The 19,881-nt window shown below is 44.4% G+C and overlaps 3 protein-coding genes across 10 annotated transcripts in view; 1 reads left to right on the top strand and 2 right to left on the bottom strand.

Annotated features, from left to right (window-relative positions):
- The window catches only part of kmt2cb (lysine (K)-specific methyltransferase 2Cb), a 96,417-nt gene that overhangs the window by 46,526 nt on the left and 30,010 nt on the right, over positions 1 to 19,881 (top strand). For 7 of the 8 annotated variants that reach the window (XM_085255608.1, XM_085255607.1, XM_085255604.1 and 4 more), the window contains 14 exons: positions 231 to 308; positions 502 to 1,217; positions 2,565 to 2,687; positions 13,252 to 13,368; positions 13,522 to 13,626; positions 14,900 to 15,004; positions 15,095 to 15,276; positions 17,270 to 17,434; positions 17,539 to 17,645; positions 17,763 to 17,834; positions 17,956 to 18,168; positions 18,900 to 19,019; positions 19,239 to 19,364; positions 19,461 to 19,591. In XM_085255608.1, coding sequence (XP_085111734.1) covers positions 231 to 308; positions 502 to 1,217; positions 2,565 to 2,687; positions 13,252 to 13,368; positions 13,522 to 13,626; positions 14,900 to 15,004; positions 15,095 to 15,276; positions 17,270 to 17,434; positions 17,539 to 17,645; positions 17,763 to 17,834; positions 17,956 to 18,168; positions 18,900 to 19,019; positions 19,239 to 19,364; positions 19,461 to 19,591 — 2,360 coding nt within the window. The remainder of the gene's footprint in view (positions 1 to 230; positions 309 to 501; positions 1,218 to 2,564; positions 2,688 to 13,251; positions 13,369 to 13,521; positions 13,627 to 14,899; positions 15,005 to 15,094; positions 15,277 to 17,269; positions 17,435 to 17,538; positions 17,646 to 17,762; positions 17,835 to 17,955; positions 18,169 to 18,899; positions 19,020 to 19,238; positions 19,365 to 19,460; positions 19,592 to 19,881) is intronic. The other variant, XM_085255606.1, reaches the window with a different exon arrangement.
- LOC146553593 (uncharacterized) lies at positions 5,692 to 7,810 on the bottom strand. The gene has a single exon (XM_085255609.1). The coding sequence runs from the start codon at positions 7,774 to 7,776 to the stop codon at positions 5,692 to 5,694; it is 2,085 nt and encodes a 694-aa protein (XP_085111735.1). The 5' UTR covers positions 7,777 to 7,810.
- On the bottom strand, positions 8,599 to 9,460 carry LOC146553592 (uncharacterized). The gene has a single exon (XM_085255022.1). It carries the CDS (start codon positions 9,454 to 9,456, stop codon positions 8,599 to 8,601), a length of 858 nt encoding a protein of 285 aa, XP_085111148.1. The 5' UTR covers positions 9,457 to 9,460.

Below are 19,881 nucleotides of genomic sequence, written 5' to 3'. Positions count from 1 at the left end.
TGTTTTTACCAGCTGATTTGAGATGAGTGTTTTTAGAATTAATGGAAACATAATTTTTAGAGAACTGTCTTCTTGCTGGGTTTCCAAATCCATCTGTGCTTATGGGCTGCTTTCTTTATTCTTTAACCACTTTGAAGATATTGTGAACAAAGTTAGAGTCTTATTCTTGCTTTTAATGAAGTGATGTATATTTTATACCTAATCTTGTTAATATTGAATCTGTCTTTTAGACATCTCTGTGGGAGCAGACATAGTAGAGAGGCAGGTTACTGAACCTTCTGTCAAAATTCCAGCAGAAATTAAATCAGGTTTGTACAGGCCACTTATTTATTTACCACTTTACTCATATTGATTTGTATCTAATAGTTTTTATAAAGTTTTGGTTAACTACAATGCTTATGGTTTATTATCAAAGATAAAATAATGTGTCAATTTTTTTTAAGATGTACATTTTCTACCAAATCTAAATCTTTGTCATTAATAACCTAATTCCTTCTTCAGAAACAAAACCAGCAGTAAGAGCCCAGCTTGCATCTACAGAGAGTCATGCGTCTTCAGTGACTCTGAGCCAGGAGTCTATTCCAGCGCAACACTCTACGGAGGGACTACAGACACAGGACACCACAATACAAATCAAACCAGCAAATACTGAGGCCTGCCCTGAAAAGGGCATGGTCAACCCCAGCACAAAGGATTTTAAGGCCATCATCTCAACCACCAAAGAACCAGGTACTGCATCAGTACCCTTCACGGACCAACCGATGGTAGTCGCACTACCCCAGCCTTCAAATATGGATGTAGTCAGGGGTTCTTTCCTGGAAACTAATCCAAAAGAACTCAACAGTGATAGGAGAGAGGGTATTTTTCACAGAAACCTGGCAGAGACTGTTAAGCCCTCCACTTCTACATCAGAAGAGATGGACACTACACCGGAAAAGCCAAGTATGCCATTTCCCAGTTTGTCTTTAGAGGAGAAACCCCTTAAAACAACTGTGGAAAGGCTAGCTGAAATGGTTTCTTCACCTTCCAACTCCTCCCCTCTGGCTCGAGGGACATCTCCCAGAGAACTAACTCAGACCCAGATTCTAACATCAATGAGTGACCACAGCAGTGTAATGCCCACCACCACTCTCATAGCATTCACCCCCAAAATTGGGATGGGAAAGCCAGCCATCACCAAGAGGAAGTTTTCTCCTGGGAGACCACGAGTGAAACAGGTAGGAACCTGAACATCATGTCACAGCGACTGTTGATTTTTCTGTCCCCGTCTGTCTGATTCTGTGATGTTCCCTGTCCCACTAATAAACCAGATCAGTGTAGGTGAACAACTGGTGCTTCTATCTTGTGCACTCCTAAATCTATGTGGGTTGGTGTCCTGTGGGTTTATGAAATTAGATTATGTTGGGTTGAAAGAGTTGAAGAAACTTGTGGGGTTGAGTATATGTTTTTCAATGAAATTTTAGGACAACACAGTGAATGGTGCTCTATCCACTCTTTGCACTCTCTTTACATGAATGTGCACCACAAGATTAGTCACAGTGTTTATGTAAATCTGAGTTGAGTGTGTTTTATTTTCTGTAGGAGATGCAATTTTAGCGCTAAATCACATTTTCCTGATGGCCCTCGCTATCTTCCACCTTTGGCATAGCAATCAGTCTCCCTGTTCATCCAATGTCCATGTTACAAACATCAGTCCTGTTGAGGATGAGCATTCATCAAATCACATATTGCAGTGATCATTGCCATTATCACATCCTATTTATATCATTATTACACCATCAGTGACAGTGAGTGACTTGTGGCTATATAAAAAAAAAAAATTTAATCTTATAATATTAGTGTTTAGAGTTTATAATGTAAACTGAAAGCTGACTGTCAGCAAAATAAATTACACTCATGACTGTAATACACTGTGAATGATGCCAGTGAGGACAGACTAACTCAGTTGGCACCGTTTCTTTCTACATATATCCCATTTCTAAAATCAACATATGAATCCAACTAATTTGTTACACAAGGCCAGGAGAAATCTCTTCCCAAAAAACTTGAATGCTGCTTTTCTATTTAGCATGTTTTTATCTGATACACTCGTCTACTGAGTTACTGACGCAGTGCCCCTGTTTTGTCAACATGCCAAACATACTCGGTTGTCATGGCAAGAGGTAACAGGGCCTCCTTTCCTGCTTTATGGTGCCTTGATACTCCTGGCAAATTCTGCTGCTTGAAAAGCAACTAACACAGTGATGCTCTCCAAAGATACTTCTTAAGTTCATGTGCATGAAAGGGTTCGCTTTAACAGAGAATGCAACCTAATAACTCATCCTCTTTCTAGTCTGGCATATCAGATGCTCTCTTGTACCTCTGCACAGTTTGGGTGTGTATTGAGTGATTCCCAAATGGCTACAGTAGGAGCTCACTACATTTCTCTAACATCTTTCTTTGTATGTTTTGTTTCTTTGCTGGCTTGGTTTTTAAGTTGCTGCATTTTTTTTCTTTTATTTTTGTCGCCCTCCTCCCTCCCTCTCTCCCTCTCTCACTTTCTCACCCACCCCTCCTTACCTTAGGGTGCATGGAGTCCCCATAGCAGTGTGAGCTCACCCTTGTCCTGGTCACCAGACCAGCCAGAGGGTTGGGACGTCCTAAAGACCAGGCAGTCCTCTGGCAGTCCCGGCTGGAGCATCAGAGTGGTAAATACCATGGCTCACCAGAGACGGCAGGGCAGCAGCTGCCCTCTGTTAGCCCTCTGTTTGCCAAAGTGACGCGCACTCCCTGAGTGTTCCTGAATGTCACTAATGTGTACTGAAGCCAACAACAACAATTACTGTAATCTTAAAGTGAGAGGGGTAGTCGCATACCAATGACTAAGCTAATGACGTTTTTAGGGTGAAAGTGAAATATTACTCTGTACAAACAAGATAATTTTGTGCTTTTACAGATTGGAGTTGCGTAATCAAGGGTATGGTATAGTGCTAAAAAGGATTTTATTTTTATTTATTTATGTAATTATTTTTTAACATGCCGCTATTCTGGTGTCAAGCCGAAATTCATGATGTGCAGTTCAAAAATCTCAAGCAGCCTCTTCATTTCTTTATATTTTGCCAGACTTTATTGTTTTTTGTTTTTTTTTAAGTGATCATGAACAATTTTTCATCAGCCTTTGTGATCTTCTTTTAAAGTTTTCTTTGGACATTCGCTGTTTTTTCACTTATTTTCAGTCTAGTGCTTGTACCTGACCATTTCCATATGTTTTTGTTTATTAAGCCACTTAACACTGACCTATGAATCATTCAGGTTTTTTAAAAAGGGACTGGTTCACGGGATGAACCAGTGTTGTTTGCCCACAGCAGATAATTTAGCTAAGAATAAATTTAAATTGTATCTTGAGTGTTAAATTGTATTTGTCAAAGATGACAGTTTTTCAGGCATATTTATGCACCAACAAAATTATTCATAAAGAGCTTTTAGCTAAAATCCTGGCATATCTCACATTGTATGCAGTGTGCCCTTAAAAACACATTTCAGGAAACTGGTTTGTGGCGAACAAAAGAAAAGTGACAAGGGTAAGGAAGTTTCTACAGTACATGAACAGTATGTGAAAGCCATATCCTTAAGACATTGGAGGGGGGGGGGGAGAATCAGCAAACACCTGGCACAGTACCTGAAGAGATGCATCTCGTCCTTCAGTTGATCGATATGTTGTTCACTCAAGTCTCATCAGAAATGATCTCAGTCGAAGGATGGCTGTCAAACCATTCATAAGGAAGGGAAACTGGGAGAAGAGGTGGAGATAGTCCATGTTACATAAGAACTGACTGAACTGAAAGTCCTGTAACAGTCTGTAAGTGTAGTCTGTAAAGCTACAATAGGTCTGATGGGGTGATTAAAACCAAATTTTTTAATTTTTGGTTCAGATCATTGTCAGTATGATTGGAGGAGGTCAGGAGAGTCATTTTTTAGATGGCTATGGACACTCACTGTTTTACCAGTAAGTGTCCATAGTCATCTAAAAAACATGCAGACTCTGTTATGGCCATTTTCCTTGTTAAATGTAAAGAAACGGGAGTGGCTGAAGACTTTTGCACAGTACTGTAGCTCTCAGCACTGTATCCCCAATGATGTTTTTTTGATACTGCGAGAAGCGCTGTGTAGTACAGGGACCCATATTATCTTAGCTGAACATGTCAATTAATAACACACAGGATAAACAATGTGGCACACAACATTTTGTAAAACTTAAAATGTAATACAAATAACTTAAGGTTATGTATATAACCCCGGTTCTCTGAGTAGCATGAGTGAGTGTCTCACTATGGGAACGCCTCCTGCGTGACCTCATCAGAAGCTCAAATACCATTACGCCAGCCCTTACAGGCTGGCTAGGTGATGCCCATGTCAGGAGGGGCCAGTGCCTCCCTATATAATAGGCTGACATAGCGTCAGATGTCATTCAAAACAAGCCCACCTCTTCCTCGCTTCCATAGCAAGGAGGGCGGTCTGGTGAGACACTCACTCATGCTACTCAGAGAACCGGGGTTATATACATAACCTTAAGTTCTCTTTCATAGCATTCGTTTCGTGTCTCACTATGGGAGAAATACTGACTCCCGGATTGCCAGACATGCCTGTTAAGAAGACAACTGTCCCCAACAGCACTTCACAGGGGAGAGGCCCCCACCCGGGAAGAACCTGCACTGAGGACTGAATGTGCTAGGTTAGGTGCTGTCACATCTAACCTGTAAAACCTAGCAAATGTATGAGGCGAGGTCCAGCATGCGGCTGCACACACCTCCTGAATAGAAACTCCCCCAAAGAGAGCCCATGAGGTTGCCAGACCTCTAGTGGAATGCGCACGTAAGCCAGCAGGGGGCTGAAGGCCCCCGCTAGTATAGGCCAAGGCAATTGCTCCCACTATCCAATGGGAGAGGCGCTGTTTAGACACAGGCTTTCCCATATGTGGTTTAGCCCAGGACACGAACAGCTGGTCACTTTGTCTGACACTCTGGGTTCGGTCCATGTAAATGCGCAGGGCACGGACTGGACACAAGGTATGCAGCCGCTGTTGCTCCTCTGAGGAGAAAGGCGGTGGGCAAAAGGCCGGCAGTTCTATAGGGGAACATGCGCCGACAACCTTCGGGACAAAGGCAGGGTTGAGCCGCATACAGACCCTCGTATTATCCGAGGAGAACTGAATGCATGACTGATGCACTGAGAGAGCGTGGATCTCTCCCACACGTTTAGCAGAAGCTAAAGCAATTAAAAGAGCCGTCTTCAAGGACAGAAATTTCAACTCAACCTGTTCCAGGGGTTCAAATGGGCAACAGGAGAGCGCAGCCAATACTGTGGGAAGGTCCCACGATGGAGCCAACGGCCTAGACGTAGGCAATTTACGGCGTGCACCCTTCATGAAACGGCATATTAAGGGATGCTGGCCAACAGTCTTTCCCTCAAAACCAATATGGCAGGCTGAAATTGCTGCCAAATACACCTTGATGGTGGAGAAGGCTTTACCCTTATCAATCAGGGCCTGAAGAAATGACAGAATCACAGCCACCGAGCACTGAAAAGAGATGGCCTGTGATTCTAAGCACCAGCTTTCAAACACACGCCACTTGTGCTCATATAGCGTCTGAGTAGACGATGCTCTAGAACACTGAATAGTGTCGATAACACTATGAGGGAGCCCCACCGTGTTCAGGTTAAACCACTCATGGCCCAAGCCCATAGAGCTAGCCTCTCTGGGTGGGGGTGGAATATCTCCCCCTGTGCCTGAGACAGGAGGTCTCTGCGTAGTGGTAACGGCCAAGGAGGGCCGCACAGCTGCTGAAAAATCTCCGCCAGCCAGTGTTTCCCTGGCCAGTGCGGGGCTATCAGGATCATATAGTGACTTCTCTCCCTCACTCTGGCCAGAGTTGGAGAAATGAGGGCCACTGGGGGAAAAGCATAGAGGAGGGTTCTCGGCCACTCGTGAGCTAGAGCATCCACCCCGAGTGGAGCTCTCTGATCGTGCAGCGAGTAAAACAGGGGACACTGAGCATTCTCCCTGGATGCATAAACGTCCACGGTCGCCTGACCGAATCGCAGCCAGATCTGCTTCACCACCTCCGGGTGAAGCTTCCAGTCCCCATACAGCGGGTTGCCCCTGGAGAGAAGATCTGCTCCAAAGTTCAAGATCCCCGGCACGTGAGTTGCTCTCAGTGACAGCAGGTGGGCACTGCTCCAGACTATCAGTCTGTGTGCCAGCGTGTGTAACTTGGGGGACCCCAGACCGACCTGTCTGTTGATGTAGGCCACAACGGTGGAATTGTCCGACCTCACTAAAACATGATGACCTCTCAGCCAAGGGAGAAAGTGTTTTAGCGACAGGTGAACCGCCAGCAGTTCCAGACAGTTTATGTAGGCGGAGCGCATGTGAGGGCCCCATTCCCCATTCACTGTTCTGCCCTCGTGGGTGGCCCCCCAGCCGGAAAGAGAGGCATCTGTGGAAATCACCTTCCTGGCTGAAACTGCCCCCATGGCAACGCCCTGAGACAAGAAACCTGGCCTCTTCCACTCGCGGAGAGCGAGTGAACAGTCTGCAGAGACTCTCACGCGACGGTGGCCGTCTCGGTGAGGGTCCAGTTCCCGCGAGCCCACCCAGCGCTGAAAGCCTCTCATGTGCAGGCGTCCCAGTGTTATCGCCACTAGAGAAGAAGCCATCAGACCGAGCAGCCTCTGGCACTGTTTGAGGGTCACTGTGCTGCCTCTGCGAAACAGTGCAAGGGATGACTGTATGGCCGCCGTTCTCTCCGGGGACAGAAAAGCCCTCACCTGAAGGGAGTCTAGGCTGAGCCCTATGAAAGTAATGCATTGAGTTGGCATCAATGTGCTCTTTTCCACGTTTATCTGGAAACCCAAACTCTCCAGATGGTGTATGAGAGCATTTGTGTGACAAGTCGCTCCCTGGCGGGTTGGGGCTGCCACCAGCCAATCGTCGATGTACGTGGCCACCCGAATGCCCTTTTTCCTGAGCGGGGCCACTGCTGCCTCGGTGCATTTCACAAACACCCTTGGGCTCAGTGAGAGACCAAAAGGCAGGACTACAAACTCGTATGCCATCCCCTGGAAAGCAAATCTCAGATACTTTCGGTGTGGGGGATATATGGGGATGTGGAAATAAGCATCCCTCAGGTCGATTGATGTGAACCAGTCGCCCGCTCGTACAAACCGTAGCAGCGAGGCGTGCGTCAACATCCTGAACTTGTATGTCCTCAAATGCCGGTTCAGGGCACGGAGATCCAGAATGGCTCTCATCCCCCTCCCCCTTTTCTTTGGCACAAGGAAATACCTTGAATAAAATCCGCTGTGCATTTCCTCGGGAGGGACAACTCTTATAGCTCCTTTGTCTCTCAAGGTGGAAATTTCCTCCAGGAGAAAACTGGCAGACTCGCCCGGAGCACGAGAGTAAACAATTTCTTTGAATTGTGGTGGAGCGACACTGAATTGCAGCCTGTAGCCCTTTTTCAATGTCCTCAGCACCCATGCTGACTGAGTGCAGGTGGCCCAGCTCTTCATGTGGAGAGACAGAGCGCTCACTGGCCACTCCACCGAATATGGCGTTTTGGCGCCCCCTTGTGGTCGCAGCGCGAAACACACGCCATTTCGGCGTCCCGTCACCTCTGTCACAGGCGAGCGAGGTGACGGGCTCATCTGCATCATCACAGCCGTGGAAACGCGAGTCTCCACGGGCTGCGTTATGGCAGACGGTGCTCCGTTTTTCAGCATGTTTGATTTTCTCATGTGTTTTGCAACACTCGACAGCGCCCTCGGCAAATTGCCTGGATGCGCGTGTCGGGGCTTTTTTAATACAGAATGCATGAGAGAAGTGCTCGTGTGGAACATGTCCCGTTGAACTTGCTCTGGAACGGAGCTGGGAGGCGGCAGGGCGGCCCATGAAGGGGGGAAACTGGGTTCGCTCCCGCCTAGAGGAGAGGCTGTCAGGCCGGCCGCTTCTTCCTCCTCACGATCGCGGCAGCGGGGGGAGGAGGAGGGGCCGCTTGAGGTCTGGCCTGGGGAGACTGCTTCCGAGTCCATGGATTCTTAGTGGCCCCGGCAGCCTGGGGGGCTGCCTGCGTCTTAGGCACTTTGGGAATCCTGAAAGCGGGGACCGGGCGAGACGCTGCCTGCGTGAATGACTGGCGCGGCGCTGCTGGGGTGGCGTGCTGGGCCCTCCTCGGCAGGCAGAGTTTCAGAGCCTCATCATCTCTCTTTTTCTCCTCACATCTCTTCTGCATGGATGTAACAGCCGCACCGAAGAGACCGTGAGGGACGACAGGGGTGTCGAGGAGTCCCTCTTTTTCCTTAGTCGTCAGGTTGGTGAGCCCGAGCCAGCGTGCTCGCTCCTGAAGAACCATGAGGCCCATGGCTCTCCCAGTAGCCTGTATGGCTACCTTGTGGAGGCGGAGGACGTGGTCAGTTATAACGCAGATTTCATCCCACACTGTGGTATCTGTGTTAGCTGTCATGTCCTCTTCTAGCTCAGCTTGGTAAGCCATTAGCATAGAAGAGGCGTTTTGGGCTCTTACTGACAGAGCCGCTGCCTTGTAGCACTTATCTGTAAGGCTAGACAGGAAGCGGTCTGTTTTGGAGGGGAGAGATGGGGCCGATGAGGACAGAGACGTCTTCGGGTGAAGACGGCTCCACTTGTGGCATCCGGCGGAGGCCGATAGACTCCATCCCCTCACAATCCAGCAGGGAGCTCCCCTTGATGGGGTGTTTCTCGCTGTAAGGTTTTGCTTTCCACGTCACCGCTATCTCATCGAGTAGCTCAGGAAAAACAGGCAACACATGCTTCCCCGTCTTTTTCGCCTTCGGCAATTTCTTACCGTCAAAACGAGACTTTACAACCTCTGTTTGTATGGCGGGCCACGGGATGTTGAGCCTAGCGGCTGCGCGCTTGCACATGTCCTGCATGTCGAGATCCAGGGGAGACGGTGGTGTCGGTTTTTCAACCTCGCCGGTAGCCGAGGGCTTTGCAGCCCAGCTGATGCTAGCCAAGGAGGTGGAATCGTCCTCCTCGTTAGCATCTCCTCCCCAGGTGACTTCAGCATCGCGGAAAAACACACGATCTCCGTGTGCCTCCAGCGACGGGAAAGCGGTCGCGATGGGCTGAGGGTCTGCCTCTGCCCAGCTCGGCCCTGGCGTTGCGGCCAAATCATCGGGCATCTCAGTTTCTCCTTGCGCCGCAGCAGCCTCACACAGCAAAGGGTCGCCGCCCGACAGGTTAGCCCGGCGAGCTAGCCTGCGGCGGAGTAGTTTGCGTGGGACAGCCGCGCAGTGGATACAGTCGTGTGCAGGTGTCAGGGCAGCCTGAGCGTGAGATAAGCCCAGGCATGCCGCACACACGGGGTGTGTATCCCAGGCAGAAATCTTCTTGCCGCAAGGACAAAGTTTTGCAACTTCGTTGGCCGTCGTAGCCATGGTTAGCTAGAGGGTTGCGCACGTTAGCGAGACTGACACTGAGTGCGGAGAATATTGCTATTCCTCGCTAGCGTGGGGTGAAAAGTGTTGCTACTTTTCTACAGGTATTGCTACCTAATGTGTAAAACCGCTAGCGTCGAAGGGTATTGCTACCTGATGGTGAAGCTAGGGGTACCTTTATTAGCAAAGTGTTGCTACTTCGCTTTCGGAAAGTATTGCTACTTCCCTGGGTGAAAGTATTGCTACTTGGCACCCGCACTAGCCACAGAACAGTATTGCTACTGCTTGTATGCTAGTGGACAACTGAAAGCTGGGAACAAAGCGCCCGGCGACCGAGTTGTTCACTCGAATCTGTGGACAGTTTAGCTTTAGCACCCAATAGCACAGTTGTCTACAGGCTTCTGTGAGAAGCGAGAAGAGGTTTTTGAATGACATCTGACGCTATGTCAGCCTATTATATAGGGAGGCACTGGCCCCTCCTGACATGGGCGTCACCTAGCCAGCCTGTAAGGGCTGGCGTAATGGTATTTGAGCTTCTGATGAGGTCACGCAGGAGGCGTTCCCATAGTGAGACACGAAACGAATGCTATGAAAGAGAACTCAACATTTTCTAAATGCTGGTACTGTTAGCAGACTATAATGCTATTTTGCTGGTTAATTTTGGAAGGGCTCAATTGCTGCAGTGAATTTAAGAACAGAAAATACATTTTACGATGAGAATACAGAAAAGGCCAACTAGAGGTGCACCGCAAGAATTTAAGGTCACAAAAGGAGCTGTGTCTACTGGTTTGTTTTCTCTCGTTACATTGCTTCTGTATTTCTTCTATTGTTTGCTTTCTGTGTTCTGAACCTTGTTCAGGTAGATACTCGCAACACAGCAAAAAGCCGTTAAGCAGGTGAAAGTGAAGGTAATGCATTACTCAAGGTTTTTTGTTTGCCAGCAGCGGCATAATCCTGAGTGAAGGAGGAAAAAACAAAAAAACAAATGCAGATGGATTCAAAGCTGAAGACAAACAACATTTGAAATGGATATGCATTTGCAGAATAAAGACAGTGGCTAAAACAGTTTAGAGTAATAACAACAATGCGTAACTGTTAAATCCTCTTATTTATGCTATTGTAATACAAATAGGTTGTATTTTTTGTTATTTTCAGTGTATTGTACCACTAAAGCTATTAATGACACATGTTTAATGTAACTGGAAAACTGGACATTCTTGTTGTAATTAATAGATCATGGGAGTACAGTCTTTGTAGCAATATGCGGTATTTAACAGGGCTCCACTTATGCCCCAGAGATAATTATAGTTTGATGGTTAGGGTTAGACATAAATGTCAGAATCAGAAATGCAGTAGGAGCGGACCTTTGCAGAATACAGGTGTGGAAAGTGTGTGTGTGTGTGTGTGTGTGTGTGTGTGTGTGTGTGTGTGTGTGTGTGTGTGTGTAAAAAAAAAATGTTATAGGGCATTGGGCCCCATAACATAGCAAGGTTTGACACATTTAGCATGTTCTTTTTGTTTTAGTTTTTTTAATTATGTGACTGGAGGTATTATTTTACCGTTTTTGGTAAATCTACCTACATTTGGTTCTTGGTGTTAATTTCAGACCTTAAACAGAGCAATCTAGCAAGTGTTTGTTTTTGGTTTTTTCCTCTAAAAAATACTTGATGAACCCATCTGTTTATCAACATCAATCCAAAAGCTAACTTCAAACCATCAGGGCAACATACTGTAGGGCACAGTGCTTGGCAAAGAAGAAAAACCAGCCGCAGGGAGGAGTTTCAAAAGCTCCCACGTAGAGATTTTACCCAGTTGGGTCAGTAACGTATTTTACATTTATTCGCCAGTTTATTTAGGTGTTTTTTTCCACCCTCCAGAGCCATCGGCTGTCTTACTTACTTACTTACTTGTAGACAAACCTCTCGCTCTCATGTTGGTGTTTAGTTTCTGTTAACCAATTTCCACTGGCTCAATGACCAAGCTACTATTGTGGAGGACCTTGTATTGTAGCTTCTTCCCAAGGAAGCTGCTACAGCTAATAGTGAAGGTCCTGTCTTGGCAATCCGGTGTAAGCTAAAGGGTGCTGCTATGCTGAGCTCACCAATGCTAGAGAGCAGAATAAGAGCTACCAATTGCACTGAGGATACATGTGCATTTATTGGCTAGGTGGTTAGACTTTCATTTTGCCATCTTTGTAAAGAATACCAAAGAAAACCTCGCAGGCTATCAATAAAAACAAGTCTCTTATGTTATGCCTAATGGCACTTTTATGCTCACCGCTTGCTCCCTTGACGTCACATCCGCCGACGCTTGCGGCCATTTTGGTGTCACTTTGGCTGGTTGTGCACCTCTCGATTTTTGTAACCTAAAGCATTCTGTTGCTGCCACCATGGCTGGGTTACAGGCACAAGTGTACAATTGTATCAGTTTTTATCGCCATTTTAATCATATCAGTACGGAGGTTCACAGATTATACAAAGAGAGAAAGGGCAACAGTTTGAACGGTAAAGACTTGGTGGAAAACAACTTCAGCTATAGCCACAAAGCTAAAGCTAGTCAAGATGGATTCTTTTGTGATTGTGATCATGGTCTCATGAGAATCCAGGTGCATTGCACCTGCCTTGTTGCACAGTAGCTGTAAGTGTTACATTTAACCAAACGGGAGCTGTGGGCAGGGCATTGAGACCACAAAGCGGTCACTACAGATACATCAAAGTTACATGAGAGCCAAAGTAACACATTTTTAGATCAAGATAATAAAATAAAATGGTAAAAAATAATAACTATATAGACAGTCTGGGAGAGAGGAGGAACGAAAAGCTGAATATTAGCTCAGATAATTGGCTGATCCTTGCATTGAGTGTTCCATTTCCTCTTTGTCCACAATGCACTAATGTGTTCTCTGTGTTGTACTTAAACCCATTCATGTAGCTGTATTTATTAAAGTACATTTTTCCTCTCAGATTTAGACTCTGTGAGAAGTCTAAGCCAGTTTGTTGCCATGGTGACAGCCATTACTCTTAGCAATACTGGGTAAGGGTTAATTTGTACTCTATGGTAGGGGGTGTAACTCAGGTTAAATACCATCATACAGTGCGCCTATTAGGAGGAATATTGAATAGGCGAGACCTGAGTTTGGGATCAGGGCCAACTGTGGGATTTTAAGGGCAGGGACTGAGAAGTTCAGTTAAACATAAGTCAGTCATTCGTGATTAGCTAGAGACCTGCTGTCAGAAAGGTGCAAAAGGCAGAGTGGAACACTGTATTGCTGTAACAGCAGTTCAGAGGCCTCTTTCACTTTCTCCCATGCTGGTTGTCTGGCAAAAATTGAAGTGTACCTCTGAAATAACAGTCATTTCCATGAATTATCAGAATGTCAAGAACCAGGTTGATTTTTTTTCCCATCATATCAAACACTGACGTGATGATCAAATGTTACATATTTCTGAAATGTAGTTTTGACCCTTAAAACAAGCTGACAGTTCTTTTAAAAAACACATTAAAGCCAAGTATTACTAACAGACTGCAATAGGTAAATTACTCATCGTGCGGGCTGTACTTTCAGTAGTAGCTTGCATCCATATAAACAAAGAAAATCATTACCTCTCTGGGCAGTAAAAAAAAAAGATTCAAATAATATATCAGAGGACAAAAGAAACCTTTAAATCTCTGGCTACTGATCAATTGCGTATGCAAGCATAAAACCAACTTTGGCACTTTTGTCTGCCTGCTTTAGTTTGTAAAATGTGATGTAGTCATTATCAGAGCTTATATTTTTGGTCTCTTTATCTACAGGGGCGAGGCTCAGGCTTTCCCGGGAGGAGGCGGCCAAGAGGGGCTGGTCTGTCAGGTAGAGCAGGACGTGGCAGGGCCAGAGGGAAAAATGGAGTGAGTCCCAGCATCAACCCTGGGGTATGTGCTGTTTCCGTTTGAGATATTGCACTACATTAAAATTGGTGTTAGTTTTCCCTTCAGCTATAGACCCTAATGAAATATTCCAAGCAGCGTTATCTTTGTTTGTCACACTTTGTTTATTTTGTGGGGGGTTTTTCTCCTTATATGCAGGTCACCACAATAGAAAACCCATACCCAGTCAAGGAGGAAGAGGAGAATGCAATGCATAACACAGTGGTCATATTTTCCAGCAATGATAGTTTTACACTAAAACAGGTGTGTTTTTTCTCTATGTTTACACATAAGTGTTCAGACATGGTTCATTTTGAATTTCAGACCTTCAACGTGCAAAAATTCATGGGTTGCAATTCAGTCTGTGCTTAAAAAGATTTCTCCCACTGGAGATCATTAATTCCTGTGGAGATACTGCCTGCAGGAAACACAGTCAATTATATAACACAGGATCACACTGAAATTTGATTATTTCTTACTTTCTCTACCCCAAATCATATCTGTGTGCTGTTTTTCTCTGTAAAATATGAGTGATTGCTGACAGTCTCTGCAAAATATTAATCAAGACTTTGAAGTAAGCAGAAACTAGGGTTTGTATTGTAGTACATTAATTTTTAGAGAATTTTAAGAAGACCACTGCTTATCAGCGCAGTTATTTACGCTTAATGCAATCAGTACTGTCATTCGTGCTTGCAGTCCTCTGACAAAAGAGAGAGGTGTGGAAAAATAAATATGATTAAGTGTGAAGGACAAGCTTAGAAAATGGTAAATGGCCTGGTATTTATATAGCGCTTTTCTACTTTACACTCAAAGCACTTTATACAACATTTCTCATTCACCCATTCACACAAGCACTTTTTTCTACATTTAAGTGCATTCTAGCTAACATTCACACTCATTCATAGCCCAGTGAACACATTGCAGAGCAACTTGGGGTCCAGTATCTTACCCAAGGATATTTGACATGCAGACTGGAGCAGCCAGGGATCAACCCGCCCACCTTCCAATTAGCAGATGACTTTTTCTACCTTCTGAACCACCCCACCCCAAAATGGCTGCAGTAGGCAGTTTTCTTTCTTTTTTTAAATTGAGTTTCATTTCACTTTAGAAAAGTATGTTATTGCATATGTATATTGTCACATCTTTGTTCTGCACTTCAGTAGCTAAGCTAAAGGAATGACAACTGCACAAACAATAACAAGAACAGCCCAAATTATGGGTTGTTCCACATATTTTGACGCTGCCCCCTGGTGACAGTAGACAGCTACAACATGTAGCTCTGCAAGGACCAGCACATCAACATGCCAGTCTCTTACAAAAGCGTTTTTTTAAAAATATAAATACCTTTGTATGTGACAAGCAGACTTGACAAAAAGTTTGACAATAGGCAGGAATTCCTATTCTGCAAAAAATGAAATTAAGCAGCTGCGGATTTTATTTGATTTCATTTGTTTTGTTTTAAGCGGTAGTGTGTTAGGGGTTTTTCTAAACCTTGCTTTGGGAAGTTGGGAAAGTCAGTGTCTTTCTTCCTTTTCAGGACATGTGCGTGGTGTGTGGGAGTTTTGGTCTTGGTGCAGAGGGCCGTCTTCTGGCCTGTGCTCAGTGTGGCCAGTGCTACCATCCATTCTGTGTCGGCATTAAGGTATAGTATGTCGCTATTGAGTTTGTACATTAGAAATGGCATTTGGCAAACTGAACTACATGAAACTGTCCCCTTGTCATTTCCCCGTAGATCACCAAGGTGGTGCTAAGCAAAGGCTGGCGCTGTCTGGAGTGTACCGTATGTGAGGCCTGTGGTCAGGCCACAGATCCTGGCCGCTTGCTGCTATGTGACGACTGTGACATTAGCTACCACACATACTGCCTGGACCCTCCACTGCAAAATGTTCCCAAGGACAGCTGGAAGTGCAAATGGTGAGTAGCTTTATGATCATTACACCAAAATTTGCTTCAGACAGGCAGTAATTTAAATTAAAACTAAACTTTAATGTGGTAATTACTAGAGATGGACCGATCCGATATTACGTATCGGTATCGGTCCGATACTGACCTAAATTACTGGATCGGATATCGGAGAAAAATAAAAAATGTAATCCGATCCATTAAATATCACAAAAGCAGCTCACAAAACTTGCGACACGCCGTAACTCGCCTCAGAACGTTAGCACGTCGGAGCAGTATGCATCACGTGATAGAGCAGCTGTGGCATGCGGGACCTGTCGGTGGTCTGGATAGCATTTGGAGCTTTGCTACCAACCCAGCATTTCATCTCCGACAAAGTTATCCCCGAGAGAAGTAAAGCAAGTGTGTAAGTCCATCTCTGAATGTTTGTAAAGCATTCCTGCGTTAAGCTTAACAAGTGACTGCCTCTTCTTGCTGCTACTTCAATCATGAAACTGCTTAATGATCAGCTGATCGGCTTTTCTGTTGCGAGTCCGTGTCTCTAGTTTGCTTTTGGCCCACTTTGCACCAGAAAGAGGAAACCAGCGGATAAACAACAGCAGCACGTTTAAGCTTGATAAGCTGTTGTTAGAATTTATTTAATATTACTTTCTACTCGAGGATCTTTTTCTACGTAGTTGACGGCTGGTAACTGTGCAGGGGCGGATCTAGCAAAGTTTAGCCAGGGGGGCCGATAGGGCATTAACAGGGAAGAGGGGGCACAAAGACATACTTTTCTTTCTTATTCTCATTTAAAATGTCGAGCTTTTAATAAATAATTATCTGACACCCAAAGTTTTAATTTGATGTAAAATGAATAGAAGTCAATTACTGTATATAGTAACTATTAAGTCTAATATACCCTAGTAAGCTATTTGTAAAGTAAAGTGTGCGTGTTAGTCCCCATAGGGAAATAGTTCCTCTGCATTTAACCCATTCACCCAGTGAAGCAGTGGGCAGCCACCAGTGCAGCGCCCGGGGAGCAGTGTGTAGGGACGGTACCTTGCTCAGGGGTACCTCAGGGTAGCCGTTCAGTGGAGTCGAACCCCCGACCTTCCGATCATGGGGCCACCACTCTACCTACTGAGCTATCCCTGCCCTAGTACTTTTTCCTTTGGGAAGGTACCATCTGTGCAGTCTGCAATTTTGTTGAAGAAAGATGTTGAATCTATTTAATATTTCTTGAAAAATAATTGATTTCTGTGCATTTTTTTTCACACTGCATCAAATTAAGGTTGATTACGTCGATTAAGCATCATGAGGTGGAACGTGAGGGGTGGTTCCCTATTTTTTATTTATTTATTTTTGTTGTTGCTGGGAGTTGGAACCCTATTAGTTAGGTTGCTTAATATTTACGCTAAGTACTCTTTAAAATACCAGAATAGGGAGGATGGTGTAGGTTTAAGTTTATTAGATTGATCAGTATTGCTGAACTATGAAATATTTTTTTTTGCATACAGGTATAACAGAATAGCTTTAGTGTAGTTGTTGTTTTAAACTTGAGTATGAACTTATACAAAATGCAGCAAGACATTTAAAAAAAAAAACAGTTTTGTTGATTAAAAAACACTATATCGGATTCATATCGGTATCGGCAGATATCCAAATTTATGATATCGGTATCGGACATAAAAAAGTGGTATCGTGCCATCTCTAGTAATTACTGAAAATGACTGAACATGTTTATTGTTACAAGCAGCGCAGGCAATTTACCATGTTTTACCTTTTCCTGTTTGCCTTGTAATGCTTACTTGCTTACGTCTGTTTAAAAATGGTGTACGTTATCAGATACACAAAGAAACAACAAGTGTTTATGGACTGCGATGGAAACAAAGAAAATATTTTCATATTAGCATCATGAAGACAGTGTAGGGAGGAGAAGGGATTTTGCAGCACAGATACAACTGTGTTATCCCTTTTCAAGTAACCTGGGTTAAATGACCTCTGTCCTTCCTGTCTCCTGCAGGTGTGTGTCCTGTACGCAGTGCGGTGCCACCACCCCAGGCCTAAGGTGTGAGTGGCAGAATAATTATACCCTGTGTGCTCCCTGTGCCAGCCTTTCAACGTGCCCAATTTGCTTGGTGGACTACAGCGAAGGCACAATCATCGTGCAGTGCCGCCAGTGTGACAGGTGTGTAGTTTTTCTACGAACCTATCAGCTCTAGAGGATCATTCTCTACCAATTTTCCTAAAATAACTGGTTCTTATCAAGACGGGTTTTTTTTGTGTACGCAGATGGTTTCATGCGTCATGTCAAAGTCTCCACTCAGAGGAAGACATAGAAAAAGCTGCAGACAGCAGCTTTGACTGTACAATGTGCCGAACTTTCAAGACCACTAAAGGTGGGAGCACCATAACTTTGCTAAACATATTTTGTTGTTTCAACAAAAAGAGGAAATCAACGCACCCTAATTGTGACATTTGTTTGTTTTAATGGCGGCTATGTTGTGTTCCTACAGTTGTGACCAAGATCAGAGACACCACTGAGCCACTACCAGTAACACAGATTGTCACAAAGGCTAAAGAAATTGGTAAGGTCACAAAAGAACAACAGAAAACAAACGATCAATTTGGGTTCTTTTGTTTGTTTGTTTGTTTTCTTGCACAACCTCAGTTTATTGACTACACACAAACATTTTTTGGTCGTTTCAGATCTGTCAAGGACCTACACCCAGGATGGTGTTTGTTTGACAGAGTCAGGACTTTGCCAACTCCAGAGCTTATCTGCTACAGCGTCACGGCGGAGGAAGCCCAAACCAAAACTTAAGTTGAAGATCATTAACCAGAACAGCGTGGCAGTGCTTCAGGCTCCAGTCGACCCCCTCTCAGAGCTCTCTCGTGATGAAGACATGGAGGACAACAGAGGTACATGTCTTCACAGAAGCGTCTTTATTTTCAGATGATTATCCAAGGTTTTAACCCTGTTATCACATTTTCTGTATTTATCTACTTACATATGTACTTACATATGTAAATATGTAGCAGCCGGCTGGTGTTTTGTATATTTTTGGTTGTGTAGGATAAAAGAAAAAAAATATTAGCAGTAATTCCTAGAAAAGCCAAAGGTATCATTTTAACCCCAGTGTAAAATTACAATCGCTGCATGCCATGTTGCCTAGCAACATGACATATTGTATTTTGATGTGAAGGCTGCTATAACATGAGCCGAGAGCTAGCTAGATGTGATTAATGAGTAAAGGTATAGGGAACTGTAGATGGATAAAAGATGAATATTCAAAGCAGGGTGTGACTGGACGCCAAACTAAAATTTAGCCAAAAAGCATAGATTTCCCCTGAGTTAATAGTAAAAGAATTAGCGTGATATTTACTTACATGTATTGAAATTCTCCCTCTTACTCAGAGTTAATAAAATGTTTTAGGAATGAGATTACAAAAAGAGAAGGTGGGGCCTCACTGGAAATTGCCGTCCTGATTAATGGGACTGGTGAACTTAATTTCAATCTGGCTAATATTCTGCCACTAAGTGGAGTTCACAAAGAATTTACCCTGGCATTGTTCTGAGGGGCCTGGCTGGGATGTTTTCTGCTGCAAGGCTGTCACTCACCATCACTGGGTGCTCTGTCTCTCTCTCACAGAGGCGGAGCTCCTAGATTGTGAGGCAAAGTCTGACTCAAGCCTGGAGCGAGAGCCAGCAGAAGATGACTCCAAGGGGGCTGACGGCGGCAAGAAGAGGAAGAGGAAACCGTACCGGCCGGGTAGGGCACCTGATTGAAGGAGACAGCTCCTCTGAAGCGTAAAATGGTGCAGTACATGGCCGACGCTGTAGCGAAGCACTGCCATCTCACGGCCTCTCTGCCGAAAGCTGAATACAATGGACAGTCTATATTTAAAATATTGAAAATTAAGTAACCTTTATAACTGCAAATAAAATGTTTATATGTATTATAAATATATTTCTTATAACTTCTTAAAAGGTATCGGTGGGTTCATGGTCCGTCAAAGAAGCCGTCCAGGCCAAGGTCCGGGCAAGGCTAAACGATCCCTCTGCAGAAAAGATTCTTCTGGCTCTGTGTCGGAGAATCTCATTGGAAAAGATGAAGGTTTGTGCACCAGAATTGTATGTGAATCTGTCTTTCAAAATAAGAGATAACTGTAGAACTAGAAGAGAGTGGCTATACTTTTTCTGTTTATTACAGGCTGGCCAGAGGCACTGCCGGAAACTCCTGTTGATGAGACGCCCCCCGGACCGGAAGTTCCAGAAAAAATAAAGAAACGATATCGAAAGAAGAAGACAAAACTGGAGGAGGCATTTCCAACCTACCTGCAGGTCTGCCGTCCGTGATAGCGTCCATCACTGTTTGCTTGTATATACAGAATTTGAATATATTGTTACATTTCTATATCACGCTAACCTTGTGGAGTATATCTATCATGGAGGAATTTATTTTATAGATTTACTTCTTGATTCTATTTTTTGTTCTTTTTTTAATTTTGGAAATGGATATTAAGTTTTTATATATATATATATATATATATATATATATATATATATATATATATATATATATATATATATATATATATATTAGGGGTGCAACGATACACAAAATTCACGGT

This window comes from Mchenga conophoros, linkage group LG18, assembly GCF_057382185.1.
Source record: "Mchenga conophoros isolate Kocher_MC1m ecotype Shallow Benthic linkage group LG18, M_conophoros_male_GT1.1, whole genome shotgun sequence".
Lineage (NCBI taxonomy): Eukaryota > Metazoa > Chordata > Actinopteri > Cichliformes > Cichlidae > Mchenga > Mchenga conophoros.
This window is presented reverse-complemented; position numbering and strand designations above follow the sequence as displayed.